The 21,763-nt window shown below is 31.7% G+C and overlaps 1 protein-coding gene across 1 annotated transcript in view; it reads right to left on the bottom strand.

Moving 5' to 3' along the window:
* Positions 1-21,763, bottom strand: part of LOC129228269 (mitoguardin-like) — a 90,242-nt gene that overhangs the window by 22,441 nt on the left and 46,038 nt on the right. The window contains exons 8-11 of the mRNA XM_054862938.1: positions 10,578-10,650; positions 9,100-9,186; positions 4,683-4,781; positions 1,549-1,683 (exon numbers count right to left, since the gene is read on the bottom strand). Of these exons, the coding sequence (XP_054718913.1) occupies positions 1,549-1,683; positions 4,683-4,781; positions 9,100-9,186; positions 10,578-10,650 (394 nt within the window). The remainder of the gene's footprint in view (positions 1-1,548; positions 1,684-4,682; positions 4,782-9,099; positions 9,187-10,577; positions 10,651-21,763) is intronic.

A 21,763-nucleotide genomic window follows, 5' to 3' on the forward strand; every position in this document is an offset into this window, starting at 1 on the left:
TAACCTGAAAGAATCCTTAAAAAAAAAAAAAAAAAGCAGCACACACATTCAAAAATAAAGTCATTAAAACTTTGTTATGAAACATAGGAGGTGAGGGGGGGGGGCTATTCAATTTCCCGTGCGCCCTTCAAAAGATTTTTCTGTATCTGCCCCTGTTGCCATTCAACGGAATAGTTACTAACTAAAAATTAAAACTAAAATTTAAAATTTTACTACAGTTTCATCCAGCTCAGCAGCCATTCTGTGCTACAAATTATGAAACAATAAATAGTTTCAGAGAAATTTTTAAGATTAGTACCCGTCTCTCATACATACCCATGCCCTACAAGTCCTCTGCAATAAATAAATATGGATATGGCATACACGAACTTTATTATGATTTGTGCATTAATAATTCTGTAAGTTTGCTTTTTTGGGCAGAACTTTAATAGGTTATTATTCCAATTGTTCATTAAACTTCATTTTACCATATGAGCTCTCAAACGCCTGCAACCACCCTAATTATGCCAGTATAGAATAAATAAATAAATAAATAAATTACATAAAATTAAAAAAAACCACATTAGGTGAATAAAACATTTTAAAAAAATAACAAGATTCAAATATCTTGCAATACAGAACAAATCATTCTGATAAAAATACAAGCAGGAGGTAATTACGTTCCCACAACTAACTTTTCTCAAAACTCAAAACCAAACAGAACAAACTACATGTACAGTTTGACCACCAATGAGATGAAAACGCGAACATCTAGTTTACAGGCAGAAATAGACATTCCTATTAGTTTTGCAGAGATGTCAGTTAGAAGTTATACATGTGTGTTAGCCTTTAAATTAAGTAGAAGTCACATTGAAATGAACCAAATATGCACATCAAATTTTTCCTTCTCCATTGCCTTCAGATAAAATCCTCTTAACTGGCCACTAGCCAATTTCATGGTAAACGTAGGCAGATAGTATAGATTAAGATTTCAATCACATTATTTTCCAAAACAAAATTTATTCAAAGACAGCTATCTTTCCTTCGAATAATGTATTGTTAGAAAATAAAATTATAATAATCCTTATATATATAGTAGCGAATGACTGAGTAACACTGACGTCACCAACAATGAAACTTGCAAAACGGCATGATAATATAATATTTTTTGGCAATGTTTGACATGGCAGGGGAATGCTTTATTTTGATGAGGCTGAACTGGATCTGGTAACTTAACTGTTTTACTGGTAAGACTGTCATTTTAGGAGAATGAAGAAAGGAAAAAGTGGTCAACAATGAACGCTATCTAATGGAGTTTAGGGTTAATTCACTGAAGTTAGGGTTAAAATTTCAACTATCAAAATATCACCAAACAGGCAATTGCTTCGTTAAAATGTAGAAGCAATTTTCACCCATCTTACTTTGAAGAGTGATTTTCTAGTCATAATAATAAAGAGAAAAAGCGTGATAGAGAGGACAAAAATATAAGTTAGAAAACAAAAATGCTACAAGCTACATTAAATGTTTAAAAAAAAATGAACTGATTGTATTAAATTTTGTCAAACTCACCGTCTCTTTAAAACCATTTGAAAGCCACCTGTTCTGTACAACAGCAGTAACAGATGAAGATGGATTTTCCAAGTCTTCAAAAGCATCCAGCACAATAAAATCAAGGACAACATCATAGAAGGACAGACACTTAACCTATTACAAATGGGGAAAAAAAGACAGAATGAAAAAAATATATACATCTAAAGATAATTACATTTGAATCAAAATTATTTACTCAGACCCCGAAGTGGTTTTTTGGGGGGAAAAAGTAGGAAATAAGGAGTCAAAAATTTAAAAAGTAGGAAAAGTAGGAAAAAAATCACTTAAAAAAGTAGGAAAAAATAGGAAGAGATAGGACTGAACACACGTCAAGAGGAAACAGATTTAGCGTAAACTTTATTTCTAATGTAAAATAAACTAACAGTATTTTTGATTTAAAACTGTCCCAGAAATAAAGTAACAGTACTTTTGAAGTATTAAAGGGATTTAATGAAAGGCCGACTCATAAAAACAAAACGAAAGAAACAAGTTGACAATTTTCAGTATGAAAAATAAACTGCAGGAAACAAAGGTACTAAATACAAAAATAAAATCCGAATAAAAAAATAACTTTCAACAGTACAGTAATAAAAATTTGAGGTGTAAAAGAATGAAATGCAATATAGCGATCGCAAAAAAAGATAATAATAATAATAATAATAATAAAACTCATATTTTGGTGCAATAAAACCATTTTTGTTAAAGATTTGTTTTGTCAAAAACGAAAACATTCCTTCGAGAGCATTCAATTATCATTTGAAAATACTAACACTTTCCGCTCCTGTTGTCATTAACTGCGATACAAAAAGAAAAGTAAATATTAATTTAATTTTAGTTTAAAATAACCAGCAGCTGACATGCATTCTTGCATAAACAAAGGCAGATGTTTGAATTTGAAAAGCAAAAGGAAAAAGGCTGAAAATGCAGAACTAAAATAAATTTGTTCTTAAATATGGGACATAAAATTCATAATAAAATAATTAAACTAAATAAATAACGAAATAGGTAAACTAAAAGGTTTGTATTATGTTACATATTCTTAGCATTCAACAAAATTTTTCTTTCAGGAACGTCATTTAGGGGGGTCAATTTCTCCCCTCCCTGGCTTTAGAAAATTAATGCTTAACTATAAAAGTTTGTGTGGTTTTTATTATTTTCAGACAAAACTTGCATTCAGTATACATACTTCGCTAGCCATCCCGAGGGAAAAGTGAAAATGACGGGCCAGTTTTAATTTTAATCAAGAAATAAAAACGAATATTGTTTTATTGGTTTGATGATTTTTTACCTCCTTCTTCCAAAATTTTTGTCACGGAACAAAAAGGAAAAAATCAATGCATGGTAAACACAACATTTTTACTCAATCCTCACCATACAACAAAAATATTCATCTGGAAATTGTTCACGAAATTGAGAGTGGGGGGGGGGAGCAACTCCTCGATATTGATGATATATCAGATTAGAAAATACCCATTAAAAAGAAAAAAAAATACAGTACATATTTGCTTGTGGCTGTAACCCCTCCCCCCCCCCCACTCAAATTTTAAAAATGTGAAGAAATAAAAACGGAATCTCGCACTTAAATTGATTTCCGATTTTTCTCCAAAAATCGGGAACGTTTTGCCCATTTAGGTTTTGCCAAGTTTTTTTTTTTTTTTTTTTTTTTGCAAATACTCTTTGCAAGGAAAAATACTGAAATTTTATAAACTATTTTTTCATGTTTCTTGTTTAGAATGAACAATAATCATATTCATGTATGAAAAAGGTTAGTTTCTGCGATTATTTTTGAAGTGTTCCGTTTTTGCGAACTTTTGTTACATGTAGTTTTTATTTTGTAATAACATCAAGAAAATATGTACAGTGCACAAGTTTTGTCATTTTTTGCTTCCTTACGTTCCTTTTAAGGTTTTACATTGCCTTTCTGTTTAAATAGAGCTCCATTTCCCTTGTAATCATCTATACGAAAAATTGGTGAATGGGAAATTCTGCTTTTCCCGCACTTTTCGAACAGTCGACCGTTTACTTTAACTGAAGCTTCTAATTGACGAGTAAGTAATATATAATTGCATCAGAATGTTCCGAAATCCATTTCTTTATTGTTTTGTTAAAACAGTAGGACTGAAGTCGGGGCGATAAAAAGAAAAGTCGATCATAAACGCAGCAACGGTAAAAAAGTTACTTACGAAAATTTAACTTTTAAACACGCAGACGCCGTGGCGTTCCTTCCAGAAATTACTGTAGTCAGTCAATGAAAAGTTCTCGATCCGCTTGTTTCTTTTGCTTTTCAAATTTGAAACATGCAGAAAATTATCGGTGCGGCATTGTAAAATAAGAATCAATGCACAATAAGAAGTGCTATACTGAAGAAAGAAAAAGTAGGAAAAAAAAGGAAAAAGTAGGAAAATAAGGAGAGAGCTCTAAAAAATAGGAAAAAGTAGGAAAAATAGGAACTCTTCGGGGTCTGTTTACTAGATTTGTAAGAAACAGGAGTGCACACAAGGTGGGGGCGGAATCCAGAATCCATGGTGCAGACAGCACCATTAAAATTTGAAGGGAGGTTAATGTGAGAGTTTTTCATCTCATTTTGGGGGGCTCTTGTTCTGGGGGGTGGGGGGTGCTCATTAGTATTTGAAGGGGTCATTAATATTACTTTTAAAATTCAGTAATACTGATTAATTCAAATAAAATTTTATAATACCATTAAAGAAACATACAACAACAATTATAAATAATTTCATACATATGTTAGGAGTACTTTTTACACCTTATAATGAAGTGCACACAACACTTTTTATAAAATTTATTGTGTGGCAGGTTTAGCCGAGAATTGCTCCTGTTAGAACTAATAATTGGCACTTAGCAACTTCTCTTCTGTGGGAGACTTTTTTTTTCTGCCAGAATCCGTTCCAAAATGGTTATACAAGATTTAAAAACTTACAAAATGCAACAAATAAAAATCCTGTAGTTTTTAACACAACACTGCTTTTTTTCTCTAAGCTTAGTTTAAAAACCTTTCTTTTCATAAAAGAAAACAATAAAAATCAATAAAATGCATGATTATTCCACAACCTATTTCTGTAACAAAAACAAATAAATATGTTCTTAAATCGTACATCTCGGGTTGACAATTCATCTTCCATGACAGCCCAATTACTCTGGTCCTTTGAAAATGCTATTATCTCATCATAAGCAAACAAACATTCCTTTGGATCCTAAAAAAGAAAAAATACACATAAAAATTGATAAAAAATGAAAACTATTTTCAGAAATGCTACTGCAGCAAACCATTCATAAGAAGTAGAGCATAATGGAGCATTTATCAAAAAAGTAAAAATAAATGTAAGTCAAAGCAAACAATAACAGATTTGCTTAAATAATGTGACATTATTTCAAAATGCAAACATTTCAAGTACACATGTTCAGACAACTGCCTACACCTTCCGTAACACATGCTTGTATACATACGAGTACAAGGCCCTAACCAAAGGCGGGTTTTAGGGTGTAAAACATCCAAATACAAAATATCAATTTCAAGTTTTCAAAGTCTAAAACACAAGTAACATTCTGTTTTAATCCTGCCCTTATTTTTGCATTTGTTTATTGCTTTATAGCAAAAATCCAGGTAGATATTTTTTATAATATAGTTCCTTAAATATGTGACAAAATATATTTTAGGTTTTTCGGTTTGCATCAAAGTTTCAATTGGAATAGGGTGCTTTATGGGTATATACATATTCGGTCTTTGGAACACTTAATCCAGCTGTTGAGTAGGCAACGGGGACAAATATCAGCTTGAAAATAATTATCACAACAGGCACATAACATAAAATTCTGTTTCAATATCTTCTGTAAATCAATAGAGAAACATCTTTGCAATTTAGAATCATCAGTTTTATGAATATTTTTTTTAAACAAGTATGATAAATGATCTATACTTGAAATATTAAAATGGCATTTAAATTTGGCACTACTCTAGAAATATTTTTAAAAAAATGCTATGTCACTAAAAACAACACTACCAGTCTGCTTACTGTAATGAACTTGCAACGACGAACTTCTCATACATACTTTTTGATTCCCCCTTTCTTAGATGCTTATTCATGAATTTTATCTGAATGAACATTTAGGAAAAATACTAATCCAATATGCACGTAAAATCAGTAATTATCAGGGCTGTCGTAGTTGAAGAGTGGGAGTCAGACTGATATTGAGGTAAAGGAGTCGAAGTCATTCGAAAACATGCCAACTCCGAATACAGGCTTCTTTTTTTCGTTTAACTTTCACTGACTCTCCTTGCATTCTTTAAAAAACTGGCTACCAATTAGCTTGATTGCATGCATAAAGGCATACTAATAAGAAAATAACTGTCATTGTGGCATGGCAACCATCAGCTGGCTTGATTGTTTATCGAACTTTCTGCAACAGCTACTTAGGGGCCGTTCATTAATTACATACGGATGAATTTGGCAATTTTTATTCCCCACCCCCTCACCTCATGTAAGGGTACATAAGATTTTTCAAACCACTCCCCCTATTTTTATGTAAGATTCTATTTCATTCTTCAAAATGATAAAATGTTGTTAGAAAAGGATCAGTTACACTAAAACTCCCAGTTTGACGTAAATCAAAGATTTTTATTTTTCAAATCTCTACAGAGTATAAAATGAAGTCCCCAAAAAGCGTCTGTGTGTTTGAACTCGCAAATATCGAGAACTACCCGGCCGATTGTGCTGAAACTTTTACAGTTTGTTCCTTTAAGTCCTGAAAAGGTTTGCAGACCAGTTCGAATAAAATTCGATGAATAGTTCTTCTTTTATTCCAATTTACTTCCAATTTTCACATTAATTGTCAAATATGGGGGTAAAAAATTACTTGCACATATTAATACTACATATCGTTAGAAAGGGTAGAATTTTCCGCGTTCTACGCAGTTTGTTTCAATGCTTTAACTTTATTACAACGGCAGTTATTTGCGTTTTTAGCTCGAATTTTTTTAGGCTTAGCTGAAATTTAGGCACTAATTTCTTCATTAATTCCATCAATAAAAAGTGAAGGAATTGTCCCACAGTTTTCTTTTTGATAGCATTGGAAAGAGCGGCTTTTATAAATTCAGATCTAACTCGACCTATGATCGAAAAATTGGGCTTCTATCTCCAAAGTAAAATATGTTACAAGCCGTTAAAAGAAAAACCAAAATAATCTCATATCCATTAAAATTATTGATGTTTTATTTGACGTTGCCATAGTTACGTCTTTTCGATTTGCTTTTTTCTTGCTTATTCACAAACTTTAAGAGTTTTGATTTTAACACAAAATCTTAGGCTCAACTCATTTCAAGACCTGAACTAAAGAGCAAAATATATTACTAGAGACGCGAATATGAAAGTGAATTTTCAACTCCAGATCTAACTTGACCTAAGGTCGAAAGTTTAACCCTCTATCTCCATTAGCAAAAAAGTTACAAGCGAATTAAATGAAGTTCAAAAATCTGTTCTCTATTCAAGTTTTTAACCATATTATTTTGCGTTTCCACAGCAACGCTTTGTGAATCCAATGTTTCTTTCCATCTTTTTCATTTTAAAACTTATTATATTTTGTGTTTCCATGGTTATGCTTTTTAAATCCATCTTTCTCATTTTGATTCCTTAAAAAAGTATTTTAATATCTGTCGTCATTGTTTGGAAGGGAAATTTTGCATGATTTTTTTTTTCTTTTATTTAAGCCTGATTGTTGAATATATGTCATTTGACACAATTTTTAATTTCATGGTGGACCGGGCAAAGCCGGGCAACGCAGCTAGTATATTATATGATACAATATTAATTAAAAATTAAACAAGTCATGAATAGTGCGATTCTTTAATTATATTTTACATTATTCATTCTTTGTAAAACAAGTAAAAAACAGCTCATCCTAATACGTTTTTTTACCTTCCAGAAGCAAATGAAATATGATCTCGTCCAAACCACTTGACCACGCAATTTCTAATATAAACTATTGACTTGAGAAATATTATGTGAGAATGGGTTAGATCCCTCTCTCCCCCCAAAGTATGGGTCTGTAGAGATTTTTGTAACCGCCTCTCCCCTCGGTACCCTTACGTAACTAATGAATGGCCCCTTATGCCGTCCCCAAGTCTGTCAGCAAACAGTTTTGTTGCCTAACATTTTCTAAGTAATCCCTTTCAAATAATATATATATATATATATATATATATATATATATATATATATATATATATATATATATATAATTTTTTTTTTCTCTCAATCTCACTTATAAAACAGCAAAAGGAATGTGTGTACTGCTTGAGCAAGTCGGGAAACTTCTGAGGGTGCTTGGTAAATTCAAATAAGTGTTGACACAAAGTCACAACTCCAAAATATCGATAAAATTTAGATCCTTTTTTTTTAAATCTAAAGACTATATCTATAAGCTTGGTTCTCACTAAAAAGTACAAAATAAAATCAGTATATGATTAATTGGTTGCAACACTCAATAACTGCAGTTAATCTTAAAATCTTCAGACTTTAAGATTAATTCTAAAGCTGCCAATAAAACTAGAATTAAAAATTGAGCCAAGAAATGCAGGTAAACATGGTAAAAGCTATTCCTACAAAGCTGTATACCGCCGCATTTTGTGTAAAATTTGCTCCAGACAAACATGTACCCGATTTCTACCCAAAATATAGTGCAACCTTTTCGTTGAAATTTTTGAGAGGAAATTTAAGATTTATTATTCGGGAAATTTTTTAGAATTAAAGTATTTACATTTTAATAAACTCTGAAACTAAGTTGTGGTGTCACCCAACAGATGGGGTGTCACCCAGGAAGGGGGGGGGGACCGCCCCCCCCCCTCAAGAAAAGTTTTTTGATTTAGCAAAAAAAAAATGTTTTTTCTCTCTCAAGTTACAGCTTTAAAAAATTGAAAGCACAGGATGAGATCAACATCTATTTGTTAAACATTAAAGGGGAGCAAATTGATCCTTTTCATTTTTAAAAAAAAATGGATTTTTAAGTAATCTCACTTTTAAAAATTGCAACTATTGGATAATTTGGTTTTCAAACTGAATTACTAAATTTTATGCATCTTAAGTTTACAATAAAATACACAAAAATTTCACAAAAAGGAATTAATATTTCAATATCTGTTTAGGGGTTCCTCCCCCCCCTCCCATGATGAGGGGGATTTAGAAAAAATCATTAATAAATAAATAAAAAAACTGGCGTATTTCAGCATTTTACATATAAAAGAATGCTGATAACTTGGTACAGTACGAAGTTCAATTATTACAAATTTTGAGAAGGAAGGATAAATCATTGTGATTACAACTTCAGTTAAAGGTTCTTTTCAAGACTTAAGCTACTGTTAAACAAGTAATACAGTTAAGCTAAAGTACCAAGTTTTAACTTTATTACACTCATCAAATATTAATACATCAGAACAAAACATGAGCAGAATAAAACTGAAAATCTTCTGTTCATGGGAACAAAAATAGAATTAAAATGGAATAAAAATTCAAAACTAACTTTCTCACCACGAAGCATAAGGCCAGCCAATATTTTACGTCCAACATTCATAAACCATATACGTATGTCATCTTGCTGGAACAATAACTAAATCAAAGGTAGAAAATGCATTACATTTACATGTACACATATATATCACGGAAATATACTTTGAAATCAAAAATAATAACAAATTATGATTTCATGGAAGATTGTTGAAATCTGTTTTAAAAAAGTAAATTTGGAATTTTTTGTACTTAGAAAAAAAATTTAATAATTAATAAACATTAACTGAAACCAACATGATGAAGATTGAATTTTTCATTTCAATTTCATCAGTTTAAATGGTTTATTATGCCTAATACAATATAAAAACCAACATCAGAAAAAAACAAATGAATAATCCATAAAAATAATAAATTCCTTTAAGGTTTACAGCATTTGTGTTTTCAATTGAGAATTTTTTTTTGTTTTAAATTATTTTTAGAGCATAGTGTGTGCCATAGCATTTTTCCACACAAACTATCCCAAGAAATGCTCAACAGAAAAAACCCATGAAAACAATCAATTCCTCCAAGGATATATGATTGTTGAATACAGATCTTTCTTGCTTTAATATATTATCCAACATCATTTAACTTTAAATTTAAGAGTTTTGTAACCTTGGGATTTAAATTAAGCTTTGTTTAACTTTTGGAACCAAAGTTCGTTTGAAAACAAAAGTCCAAATCTCATCAAACTTCAAGGAATAAAATCCTTTTATTCCTAGTTCCATACTCAAGAAAGATAGTGTACAAGTCACTTTACGCAGAATTGAATTGGAGTGTTTCTTCAGTATGAACAGTTTATAAAAGTTTAACATGAGCAATAAAATATTCTAGAATGACTTAAAGAAGAAAAAATAAGGCTAGGATTTAAATAAGAACCTATTCATTTAAAAGTTATAAAGGAAAACTTACAATTTGTATCTGAGTTTCTGGTTAGAATGAAAAAACTAGAGTTCCGCTTAAGGCATAGCATCTTGTAAAGTAAGTTGAGCCTTTATTTATCTTTTTTTTTTCACTAGCGAACTGTATAAAAATTTTCTCCAGAAAACAAAATATTCACAACTGAACATTAAAATGTAATCTATATGCACATATGCTGGAATAAACTAATTTTTGAATTTATTCTATTTACTATTCTGACAAAATTCAGAAATTAATATTGAATTTCTGAGTAAAATTTAATAATAACTAGATATTTGTCCCAATACTCAATTAGCCGCAGTAATCCTGTCAATTGTAAGATAGGAAAAAGTAACGAAGTATTTTTCTAAATAAAGGAACAGTAGATGCAAAACAACTACAATGTTTCTGAAAAACATTTAGAGAAATAAAAGCAGAAATAGAATGCTAATTTTTCCTTAAGATATTTTTAAAAACTTTGATCTCAAAAAAAAAAAAAAAACATGCTTTATACATTTGAAAATGCTAAAAATTCAACATAACAATAACTACCTGAAAAGCCACTCGAATGCAATGTACTTTTGAGATGTATTCCATATTGCTCTGACACTTAAGCATTTCTGTTCTGACACAGTGTAAAGAAAAAAAGATAACATTAGCTTTTGGTTATTTTAGTTAGACATCAAACAGTATTGAAATATTGAAGTACATATTTATAGAGTGCATGGAATACACTAAACAAACATACTTTTCACACTCAAATGAGAGTCCTAAAACACTGACTCAAACCACACACTAATTTTACATCTTTTATTACAGACAGACACACAAATTAGAATGATATTGGAGGAGGGGGGGAGGGTGAGAATTATGTAGACTTCACTTGCACCCTTTACTGTATAAAAATTTGCTATGCACTCAAGCAAACCTTTCAACCAAAGTGTTCAAAGCATTTCATTATTTTTTTTATTTTATCTGACAAAAAACATTTTTTTAACAGAATAAAAAACTGGCTATAACAATATTTCATACAATTTCAGATCACTTTATGATGATAATATTTTAAAGTCTCTTAAGCTTTCTATAATTCCTTGGATCCAACACTTGACATATTTACAATGAACTCCAAACTACTAAAGTTTTGTTGTCTAAAGTTCATGCTAAATTTCTCAGTACTGAAAAAAAAAAACTACATCTTAACCTTAGCCTTAACCTTTCATTGAAATATTACATGCATTGAAAAAGTTATGCTGAGTAAGAGGCCTAGTCTCTGCCCAATATGTAAAAATTTAACGCATGCAACGCCCACCCATGATGTCACTTTTACGTACGCAACAAAACTCGCTAGTCTCTGCCCTTTCTTACCGGACGCAAAAGGCAGCTGCCAAAAGGTGAACGTATGGTAAATTAACGCCATGATTTTTCTGGCGTAAACCTTTCGTACGTACGTTTAAGAGTCAAAACAAAGATGGCTGCTGTATTCGCCGTGCATTGAGTTTTGTGAAACTTGCTGAACTATTGGAACTTATCGAAAGAAAAGTATTGAAGGATCATCACACCAGTTGGATATTTTTGATTCAAGGTTTGTCAAACTTTATGAATAGATCAAAAGTTAAGTGATTAACGCCACAGAAGTGAAACATTGCTTTCCCTCCTGTATAGAGGATTACCAGCTAATTTGTGAGTACATTCTTCGTCATTCTACAAACACAACATCATTTTTAATTCTTAACGTTCATTTATATTTATTGATAAGAGTGAAGTAAAAGATCTTGCACCATGGCCCTACGAAATTTGCTGTTGATTTTGTTTGTACAGATTAATTATTTTCCGACAGGTAAGTGGGTCATTCCATTTTAAACCAAGCAATAAAACAAACAAAGTTCTCAAGCTGATCGTTTCAGGTTTTCAAGAAAACTTTCCGAAATCCTACTACTCTCTGACACCTAAAATGTATATACATTTTAAAAAATATCTATCTTACACAATTGATCAGTAATTAATGTCTGAGTTTGTTAAATACTATTTTCCCGGCAGTGTTTTGAAATGTTATACCTAACTCAAGTTCTATGGGAGCATCAGAGTTGCATGATAGCTCATTTAAAAAAAAAAAAAAACTGTATGTGCCTTACTTTGATATGTAAAAACACAAATATTTAAGGTAAAAATATTTTTTTCACAATTTTAAATTTTGACATTGTGTCTCAAAACTTCAGGTTTTTTTTTTTTTTTTTGTAATGTATTATAATGAATGCATACCAAATGTTCAGAGTGGGCTCAGAACAGTTACAGCAAATATTGTAGGGATAATTTTTGCAAAGAATTGGCTTTAGAAAATACTGACTAGTGATATGCTGAATATCCGAGGGAAGATGAAGATTTGTATCCTTATCTGTTTTTTTACGGATCTTAAACAAATCTTTTATATTCTTCAATTTCAACACATATTTGAATTTTAAATATAGATAGGTATGAAACTCTTAAATTCTATGTAAGTTAGGTGTTTTCATTTAGTTAAATAAGGTATCATTTCAGAATTTAAAAAAGTTAATTTTTTAAAACGTTGACTCTATTAGGAAAGATATAATAAGTTTGACATGTGTATTTGTGAGTGTTTGTGGAATCGTAGCTCCTACACAGATGAAACGATTTTGTTCATTCTTTTTTACGCTTAAAAGGTGACCTGATCGAAAGTGTTCTTAGCTTGGTCTCGTCTTGGTAGCACTAATTACCCAGGGGTGTCCACCTCTTCCCCAAATACAACAGAAAAAAATACCCCTGAAAACAACCCTCCTAACATTTTCAATGCCGTAGTCTGACCTTCCCTTGGTGGACACCTATGAATTAATGAAGATATTAATTAAAAACCCAACTTAGTGTTTCTCGCAGTTTTAACAGTGAGATCTTATATGTGTGCATTTAAATATTGGCACTAGTTGAAAGAATGAAATTTTCTGCGTTTAATATTTGTTAGGAATTTCTAAGTAGGAGTTATAATCTTGTTTACATAAAAGAAAATTTTGAGTACAATGTCACACCTTTATGTTTGCCGTTTGGGAGTAATAAAGATTTCTTTGTTGCTCCACAATTTAAAATTTATCTGCTTTCAGTTTCTGGCGTGTACTGACCCACAAGAAGTTCTCACGGATCTCTAGACACTAGTGATCCCTATCCGCAGATCTGAACTTTTAACGATCCAGCACATCACTAGTTATAAGTTTTTTGTTTTTTTTTTTTTTTTGAGCTACAGAGCTGTACAATAGCGCATTTTAAAGATAATTTCATTATCTTTCATCTCTGATTTGTAAATTAAACATTTTGTTATTCCAATAATTTTAAAATAGTGTACTTTTTAAAATTTTGTTATAGTCCCACTCTGAAAATTTTTGGCCCAATTCACTAAAATACAGTAAAAATTATACTCTTTTTTATAAAATGACACTATTCTCAATTTTTTTTAATTTGAAAATTTTGGGAAAGAGAATTTTTTCCCGAAAAGTATTTAATTTACACATTCAACTGAAGTGCATGTCTTTCTCTTCAAAGTGAGCTATAATACAGCTCTTGTACCTCTCATAAAGCTTGAATTATAAAATTTTAAGAACTGCCAGGAAGTTAAAAAGAAGTGCTGTGCTTTTTAACAACTTTCAAAAATTAATTACTAATCAAGTATGAAAGTTTTTTTTTAATTATATACAGTGTAACCCCTTTAATACGGACACTAATGGGACAATTTTTTTTTGTCGGCAATAGAGGGGTGTCCGCAGGACAGAGATTTAATAATGTTATTTTCCTTGAAATTGGAGAATAAAATATTGTCCACATCAGAGGGGTGGCCGTTAGGAGGGGTTTTACTGTTACATTTAAGATGTCAAAGAGTAGGGTTTCTGAAACTTTCATGAAAATTTGAGATGGTCAGGTTGAGAATTTTATTTATTTATAGGTTTGATATGATCCATTTGCATGTCGAATAATATTAATTTGTACAAATAAAATAAACAATGTTTCTAGGGTCAAGCTGCAAGACCTTTTACTTCACTCCCATCAATAAATAGAAATGAATGCTAGGAATTAAAAATGATGTGTTTGACGAATGATGAGGTAAATTAGTTGGTAATCCCATAATGATGAAGGAGCAAATGAGCTGGTAATATTGCTGACGGAAAGCAATGTTTCATTGCTGTGAGGTTAATCTGAACATTTTGGTCAGAAAAGAAGTTGACAAACTTAGCATCCAAACTATTCAACACATTGTATAAGACTCCTGAAATACTTGTCTTCTGATGCATTCCAATATTTCTGCTTTTTGTTGAACACTCAAAGCAGCAAATTCAGTACTCAGCAAACATCATAGACTTTGCACATAATAGCTGTAAGCTCAGATACACATGTATACTTCCGTAGGACTCCCTTAAGCTACAGTAGGGTCTCATTTCACAATTTTCCATGGGGGGGGGGGGGCTAACGATTTGTGCTCAATGGATTATATAGGAAGAAAACAATTAAATGCGTACACAATAATGCCAAATTTGATTGTTTCTAAAATTTAGAGGGTTCCCTTACCACCCAATTGATGGATCTGGAATTCATGTTCTTCAGTATACATATCATCATTCCCATAATACACATCACAAAATTTTACACATTTGCGGAACCAATAAATGCACATTTACATCAATGTTCTTTGTTGTTTCTTCAATATGCACTTTATTTGTAATCCTTCGGCTGATTTCAAACAAATTTCTTTACTTAAGCTGTTATCTATATATATAAAAATGAATGTTTGTCTGTATGTCATCCATGAACTCAAAAACTACCCGGCAGATTTGGCTGAAACTTTCACCGTTTGTTATTTTTGGTACTGGGAATGTTTATAGACCAGTTCGAAAAAAATCCGATCGATAGTTCCTTTTTTATTCCAATTTAAGGCTCAATCCATTGGATAAATACAAATAAAATTATCGGCTGCAGAAATTAATTCGCGTGAAAGATCTCATTGATAAGAAGTTAGCTGTTGCCATTTTTCTTGAGTTTATAAATACAAATACAAATACAAAAGTGAGGACCAGCAACAGGCTCTGGGCCCAGCTAGACTGGTCCTAGTCAATTTACAAATCCTCAGTGAAGATCAATGGCCCTCTTAAAACTGTCTACTCCTTTGCTCATTACTACCTCTTCTGGTAAGCTGTTCCAAGGTTCCACTACCCTGCTAAAATAATAATTTTTCCTAATATCCATGTTAACCTGAGATTTAAATAGCTTAAAACAATGACCCCTTGTCCTGTTTTCAGTGCTAAACTTTAGCCCCGTAACATCTTTCATTTTAATAAATTTAAACAGCAGAATCATGTCCCCTCGGTCTCTTCTTTGCTCAAGACTGTACATTTTTAGCCTTCTAAGCCTGGAATCATAATCTAAGTGGGAAAGTCCACTTATTAGCCTTGTAGCCCGCCTTTGAACCCTTTCCAATACATTAATGTCTTTCTTAAGATAAGGAGACCAAAACTGAACAGCATACTCCAAATGGGGTCTTACCAAACTTCTATATAAGGGCAGAAGAACTTCTTTAGATTTATTTGAAATAGATCTATTGATAAACCCAAGCATCTTATTGGCTTTGTTGCTAGCAATGCTGCACTGTTGGCTAAACTTTAAATCCTGACTTATTAGGACCCCCAGATCAGTAACTTTGTCTGCCTGACTAATGACTGAACCTTGCAAATAATAACTTGTACACTTATTTCCATGCCCTAAATGTAGCACTTGACATTTCCCAACATTAACAGCCATACCCCCATTTATCAGCCCACTCCGTAATATGATCTAGATCCTCTTGCAGCTGATTTGCTTGTTCTTCATTTTCTACACTCCCCATAACTTTGACATCATCAGCAAAACAATTCATGTTCCCAGAAATATTTTTGTGAATATCGTTCATAAAGACAATGAACAAAACAGGCCCTAACACTGATCCTTGAGGAACCCCGCTTAAGACCTCACTCCAATTAGAATAATTTCCCCTTACAACTACTCTTTGTTTCCTTCCGGTCAGCCAATTTTTTACCCAAATGAAAGTTTTCCCTCCTATTCCTATATCAGCTAATTTGCTAAGTAGAGCAACATGTGGTACCTTATCGAAAGCTTTTTGAAAATCAATGTAAACAACATCTACAGGCTTCTTATTGTCCAAAGCCATGGTAACTTTGTCATATAAATGTAATAAATTAGTTGCACAAGATTTACCTTTCCTAAAACCGTACTGAAAACTAGTCAATAGATTATTAGTCTCTAGAAAATTTACTATCTTAATTTTCATCAATGTTTCAAAAATTTTGCAAACTACCGAAGTTAGACTCACAGGTCTATAATTTCCCGCACTCACTTTAGACCCTTTCTTGAAGAGCGGTGTAATGTTAGCCAGCTTCCAGTCCTCTGGCACTGTCCCCGAATTATAAGAAGCACTGAAAATGTTTGCGATTACATCTGCTAATTCCTCAGCACATTCAACTAAAATTTTCGGATAAATATTATCTGGCCCCGGAGCCTTAGTCTCTTTAATTTTTTTCAAATGAAGTAAAACGTCATCCCTGGAAAATACAAAGTCCTCAAGCTGTACTTTAGCTTGTGTCTTGTTGGTGTCAACTGTTGAGATACAGTTATCGTTAAAAACACTCGAAAAAAAGTTATTAAGAACATTAGCAATATCACTATCGTCCTGAATTAAAATTCCGTGCTCATCAACCAGTGGCCCAATATGACTATTTCGAACTTTCCCCGAATTAGCGTATGCAAAAAACCTCTTGGGATTCCTGTTTATGTTATCTGCCAGTCTTTGTTCCAACTCTCTTTTCTGAATCCGTACCAAATACTTAAATTTACGCCTTGCCTTACAATATTGGAGCCTATCTGCACTGTGACCTGTTTCTCTAAACCTATGAAAAGCAGCTTGCTTGTAATTTTAGAGCGTCTTTAGTTTCCCTGGAGAACCACATTGGTTTGAACAAATAAATTCTTTCTTTATTGTTTTATGGCTTTTCATGCAACGGGGGGGATTTAAAACTTTTTCTATTTGATATTTTTAGCGATTGATTGATCTTGCAAACTGCGTGAGTACAAAATTTGAGTATAGTCACGGCTTCACTTGATACCTGGACCGATTATTATGAAAATTGCTATATATATGTATTTTTCCACGGAGAAGGTGCATAATATGCTCATTGAAGCCACTCGCCACCAGGTGGCACTGCAGAGTAGCAACTTCTGCCCCGTTCAACCGATTGTCATGAAAATCAGTATAATGATGTATTTTTTTGTTGGCGTAGCAACGCGCGTCGGGTACAGCTAGTTTTATTATAAAAAGGAATATTAAACATATTCTGTACAAACTGCAGTATAGTTGTAATGGAATTTTAGAGGCTCTGCCCCCTGCTCGTTTGGCTCGCCAACCCCCGGTTGCTACCTGTGGGGGCTCAAAGCCACATGCAGCAGGTGACTATTAATGATTTTAGGGGTGTCGAGACATCCCTAGATATCCACAGGAATGGAGGCCCCTAAAGGTTTAGAGGGGTGTTAAAGAGTCGAAATGGCTTCCCCTATTTGCCCTGTATCCAATGGTACTGGTAGACACGGCCAATCTGGAGAAGATAGTTACAGACACAGAAATAAATAGTTTAGACTAGGGGGCCCCACCCCCCTGCTCGCTTTGCACGCCGACCTGTTTGCCATCCGCCTCAAAGATTTTATGCCTTTTAGGGTATCATGACATCCTTGGATATCCTAACGCATAATCAGTACTGGATATCCGGCCCCTCAAGGTTCCGAAGGGTGAGACAAGGTGCAATAAATACAGAGATTAACAACCTGTATCCGATGGTGGGGTATGTTGACCGGACCGGTAAGGTGTGCCAATTTATTTCTAGCTAATTCCCATTGAATATGAGTTAGCATTCAAGAATAAGACCTTTAATTGAGTAGTGAGTGCATTTGGAAAAAGTTCCTTTTTGTTTTGGAAGAATTTCCTTCTTTACAAAAAAAAAAAAAAAAACATCCTTTACTTCAAAGATTATGTTTAGAAGAATTATGTTTAAAAGAGCCAATTTTTTTCTAGCTAATTTCTATTGAATATGAGTTAACATTCAAGAATAAGACTTCCAATTGAATTTTGAGTGAGTCTGGCAAACATATCCTTCTTGTCTCCTTCTAATTTCATAACTCATAAAATAAAATAATGCTCTGCTTTTTTAAAAAAAATCTGTAAAATATATAATTAAACGAATAAATATCATTATCTTTAAGCAAAAAATGGCACTTTTGAAGAAGGAGCTATTGGAGTTTAATTTAACTCATTTTTCCAACTAATTCTCAATGTAAGTTTTTTTAATTAAACAGCAAATTCTTTATCTTTTAATATTCTTCATAATATTTAAAGTTATGTAAAAAGGAATAGATAATTTAAACTCTTGAATGAAATAATTGAAAATAACATTAAAAAGTAATGTTTCATAACGTAAAATTATATATGTGTTATTTCAAGTCAAACTTTCAGAAATCGCACCGTTTGTTACCTTAAATTCATTTATTATTAATTAAAAAAATTATCACATACAGTTGATGAGGCAATTCAAGAGAATTTCATGCAGTTTCATTTAATATTTAACTTAAATACATTTGCAGAAAAAAAAGCTTCACAAAATTCTAAAACTTGAAAACTCAACCATTTTTGAGACAATTTTGAAATTAGTATATGACTTTTAATGTATTGTAATAAAAAATACAGCGAAGTTTTTTAGACTGACCCATGAAAAGAACAGCAGCTGTTAAATATTTTCAGCAAAATTAGCAAAAAAGTTTTCCTTACCTTTTTGCTGTACTGCTGATAAGACCTTCTTGGTTTCATGGATAGTTCTGAACAATTTGAATGTAATCATTCAAATACATTAAATATCATACATTCATTGAAAAAATTTTAAAGTATTCAAAAAAATTGAATTTAATGAAGGTGGAAGACTTTCTTTTTTAAATACAGACATCTCAATTGTTTTAGCATTTTATAAAGAGTACACATCGACTATTTATAATTTAATTCAGGATTATGAATTTAACCAGTGAAGACGTACATAAAGCAATCCAACCAATGAACGATAAGATAAACAAAATATAGACAAAAAAAAACGGATTAACATAAAAAAAATGGACAACCTGTTAGAGAGCTTTATAAAGCTTTTGACCAATAACGATATGATATTTTGTTCAGCTGATTTTATCCAATAGTAGTGCGCGAACAGCTGATTCTTTTAAACAATCTTTGAAGTAAAGGATTAGTTTTTTTTTTTTTTTGTAAAGAAGGAAATTCTTCCAAAACAAAAAGGAACTTTTTCCAAATGCACTCACTACTCAATTAAAGGTCTTATTCTTGAATGCTAACTCATATTCAATGGAAATTAGCTAGAAATAAATTGGCACAAGAGAAAATTATATTAGAAATTATTATGTATTAAATTATTCACTAGAAGTATTTATTATTAAGTTAAATGGTAATCATTTCTTTAAGAAGTGCTGTTTAAATTGCATTAAATATCATTAAGAATATGAAAAATTGCAGAATTCGCTCTTTTCCATCTACAAAATAATTTACCATGAGAATTATTTTTAAAACAACTTCAAAACAATGTCGTAAAAGATGCATTTTTTGCCCAAAGATGGTGTTACGTATTTTATTTCAAAGCCACGGAGTAGGAAGAAGGAGAGAAATGTCCTACGGGTTTGCTAGAGTAAAAGTGGCAACGATTGTTCACTTTTTCCAGAGCACGCTGTCGGCGAACCGCTCCCGGCAATTGCAGCAGATCAATGTAAATGATGCTAAGTTTCTCATTTATTTAGAGGCAGCTATTAAAGCAAAAAAAGAAACAAACTACTGGAAATTGGTTGTAATAAGGGGACAATATAGTGGACAATGTACGGCTTTCATACACAGGAAGTTAGCGCAGTATTTTGATGGAAAAAATTATTTTATTTTTCATCACCAACTTTGCCGAATTCGTCTGCTATTAATATTGCACTGTGCGATGTTTTATTTATTACGAGTTGGAATTTTTCTATTCCTGTAAATAATTGAAAAAGTGAGAATGTAGTACAATTATTTACGTAAATACATTTTTTTTAATCAGTTGTAAATTTCGTGACAAGTTTCGAGAACTAATTAAAGCGAAATAATTCTTTGCTTTCACTACCTTTAACAGATAAAAATAAATGTTAATGTTCTATTTACTTAACTTCAAGCTGATATTGATTATAAAAATTTTATTCATGTATTTACTCACTGCTTAGACATAATAATTATCATTGCTTTTTATTACTATTAAATTTTTTCTACGACCAAATCGAAAAAAATCGGAAAACATTTTTCATCTAAAAAATACATGTACAATAAGAGTAAATTTTAATTTTTGAAAACTTGATTAATTTCAACAGAAAATCCCACAAATATCTCAAAAAAGCATTCCAAGGTATAATTTTTTTAATGAATAAGGTTTCTCGATTTTTTTTCCATTTGGTTGTCGAAATAAATGCAATAATAAAAAAAATAATGATAACAATTCTGTTAAAGCAGTGAGTAAATACATGAATAAAATTATTATAATCAATATCAGCTTGAAGTTAAGTAAACAGAACAGTAATATTTATTTTTATCTGTTAAAGGTCGTGAAAGTAAAAGTTATTTCGCTTTAATTAGTTCTCGAAACATGTCACGAAATTTACAACAAATTAAAAAAAGGCATTTAAGTAATTAATTGTACTACATTCTCACTTTTTCAATTATTTACCGGAATAGAAACATTCCAACTCGTAAAAAAAGAGAACATCGCACAGCGCAATATTAATAGCAGACGAATTTGGCAAGTTGGTGATGAAAAATAAAATTAATTTTTCCATCAAAATACTGTGCAAACTTCCTGTGGAAGCAAGTCGTACATCGTCCACTATATTAGCCACTTATTACAACCAATTTCCAGTAGTATTTTATTTTTTTGCTTTAATAGCTGCCTCTAAAAAAATGAGAAACTTAGCATCATTTACATTGATCTGCTGCGATTGACGGGAGCGGTTCGCCGACAGCGCCCTCTAAAAAAGTGAACAATCATTGCCACTTCTACATAGGAAAGATTTATCTCCTCCCTTCTACCTCCCTGTTCAAAGCATAGTTGCTCAAATGTAGCTTTCATTTGTTTTGCAAAGAAATAATAATGCTGTTTTTGCCAGCAACATTCAATTAAAGATATCATTTGCAAATGCTTATTCGTATTTAGCAGATTACAAACAAGAAACGCAGTGAGAAAGACAACTAGTAACATTACAATGGCGTCTTTGAAGCTTTGATTGACACTCGAATAAGTCAATGAGAAGGCCTGAAATTTTCCTATGACCGAACAGGAGTAAAGGTAGTGTATATGCCCCCCGGTGGATATGTCCATGGGGCCAGAAGTGCCTGTTTTTCATTTGAGATCTGGCACAAAATTATTTTGAGCCAAATTCTTAAAAAATATTACATTGTTAAAGCTATTTTGATAATATACAAAACTATTCAAAATAATGTTTCAAAGAATGATATTTCGCTACATTAGAAATATTTTGTAATTTCATTATCATGTTGACAGATCAATGAAGAAATATTAGAAATGAATTTAATTAGAACCTTCCATTGCTTTGTTTTCTTTGCTAGTTCCTATTTTAATTTTTAG

The sequence above is a fragment of the Uloborus diversus genome, chromosome 8 (genome assembly GCF_026930045.1).
Source record: "Uloborus diversus isolate 005 chromosome 8, Udiv.v.3.1, whole genome shotgun sequence".
NCBI lineage: Eukaryota > Metazoa > Arthropoda > Arachnida > Araneae > Uloboridae > Uloborus > Uloborus diversus.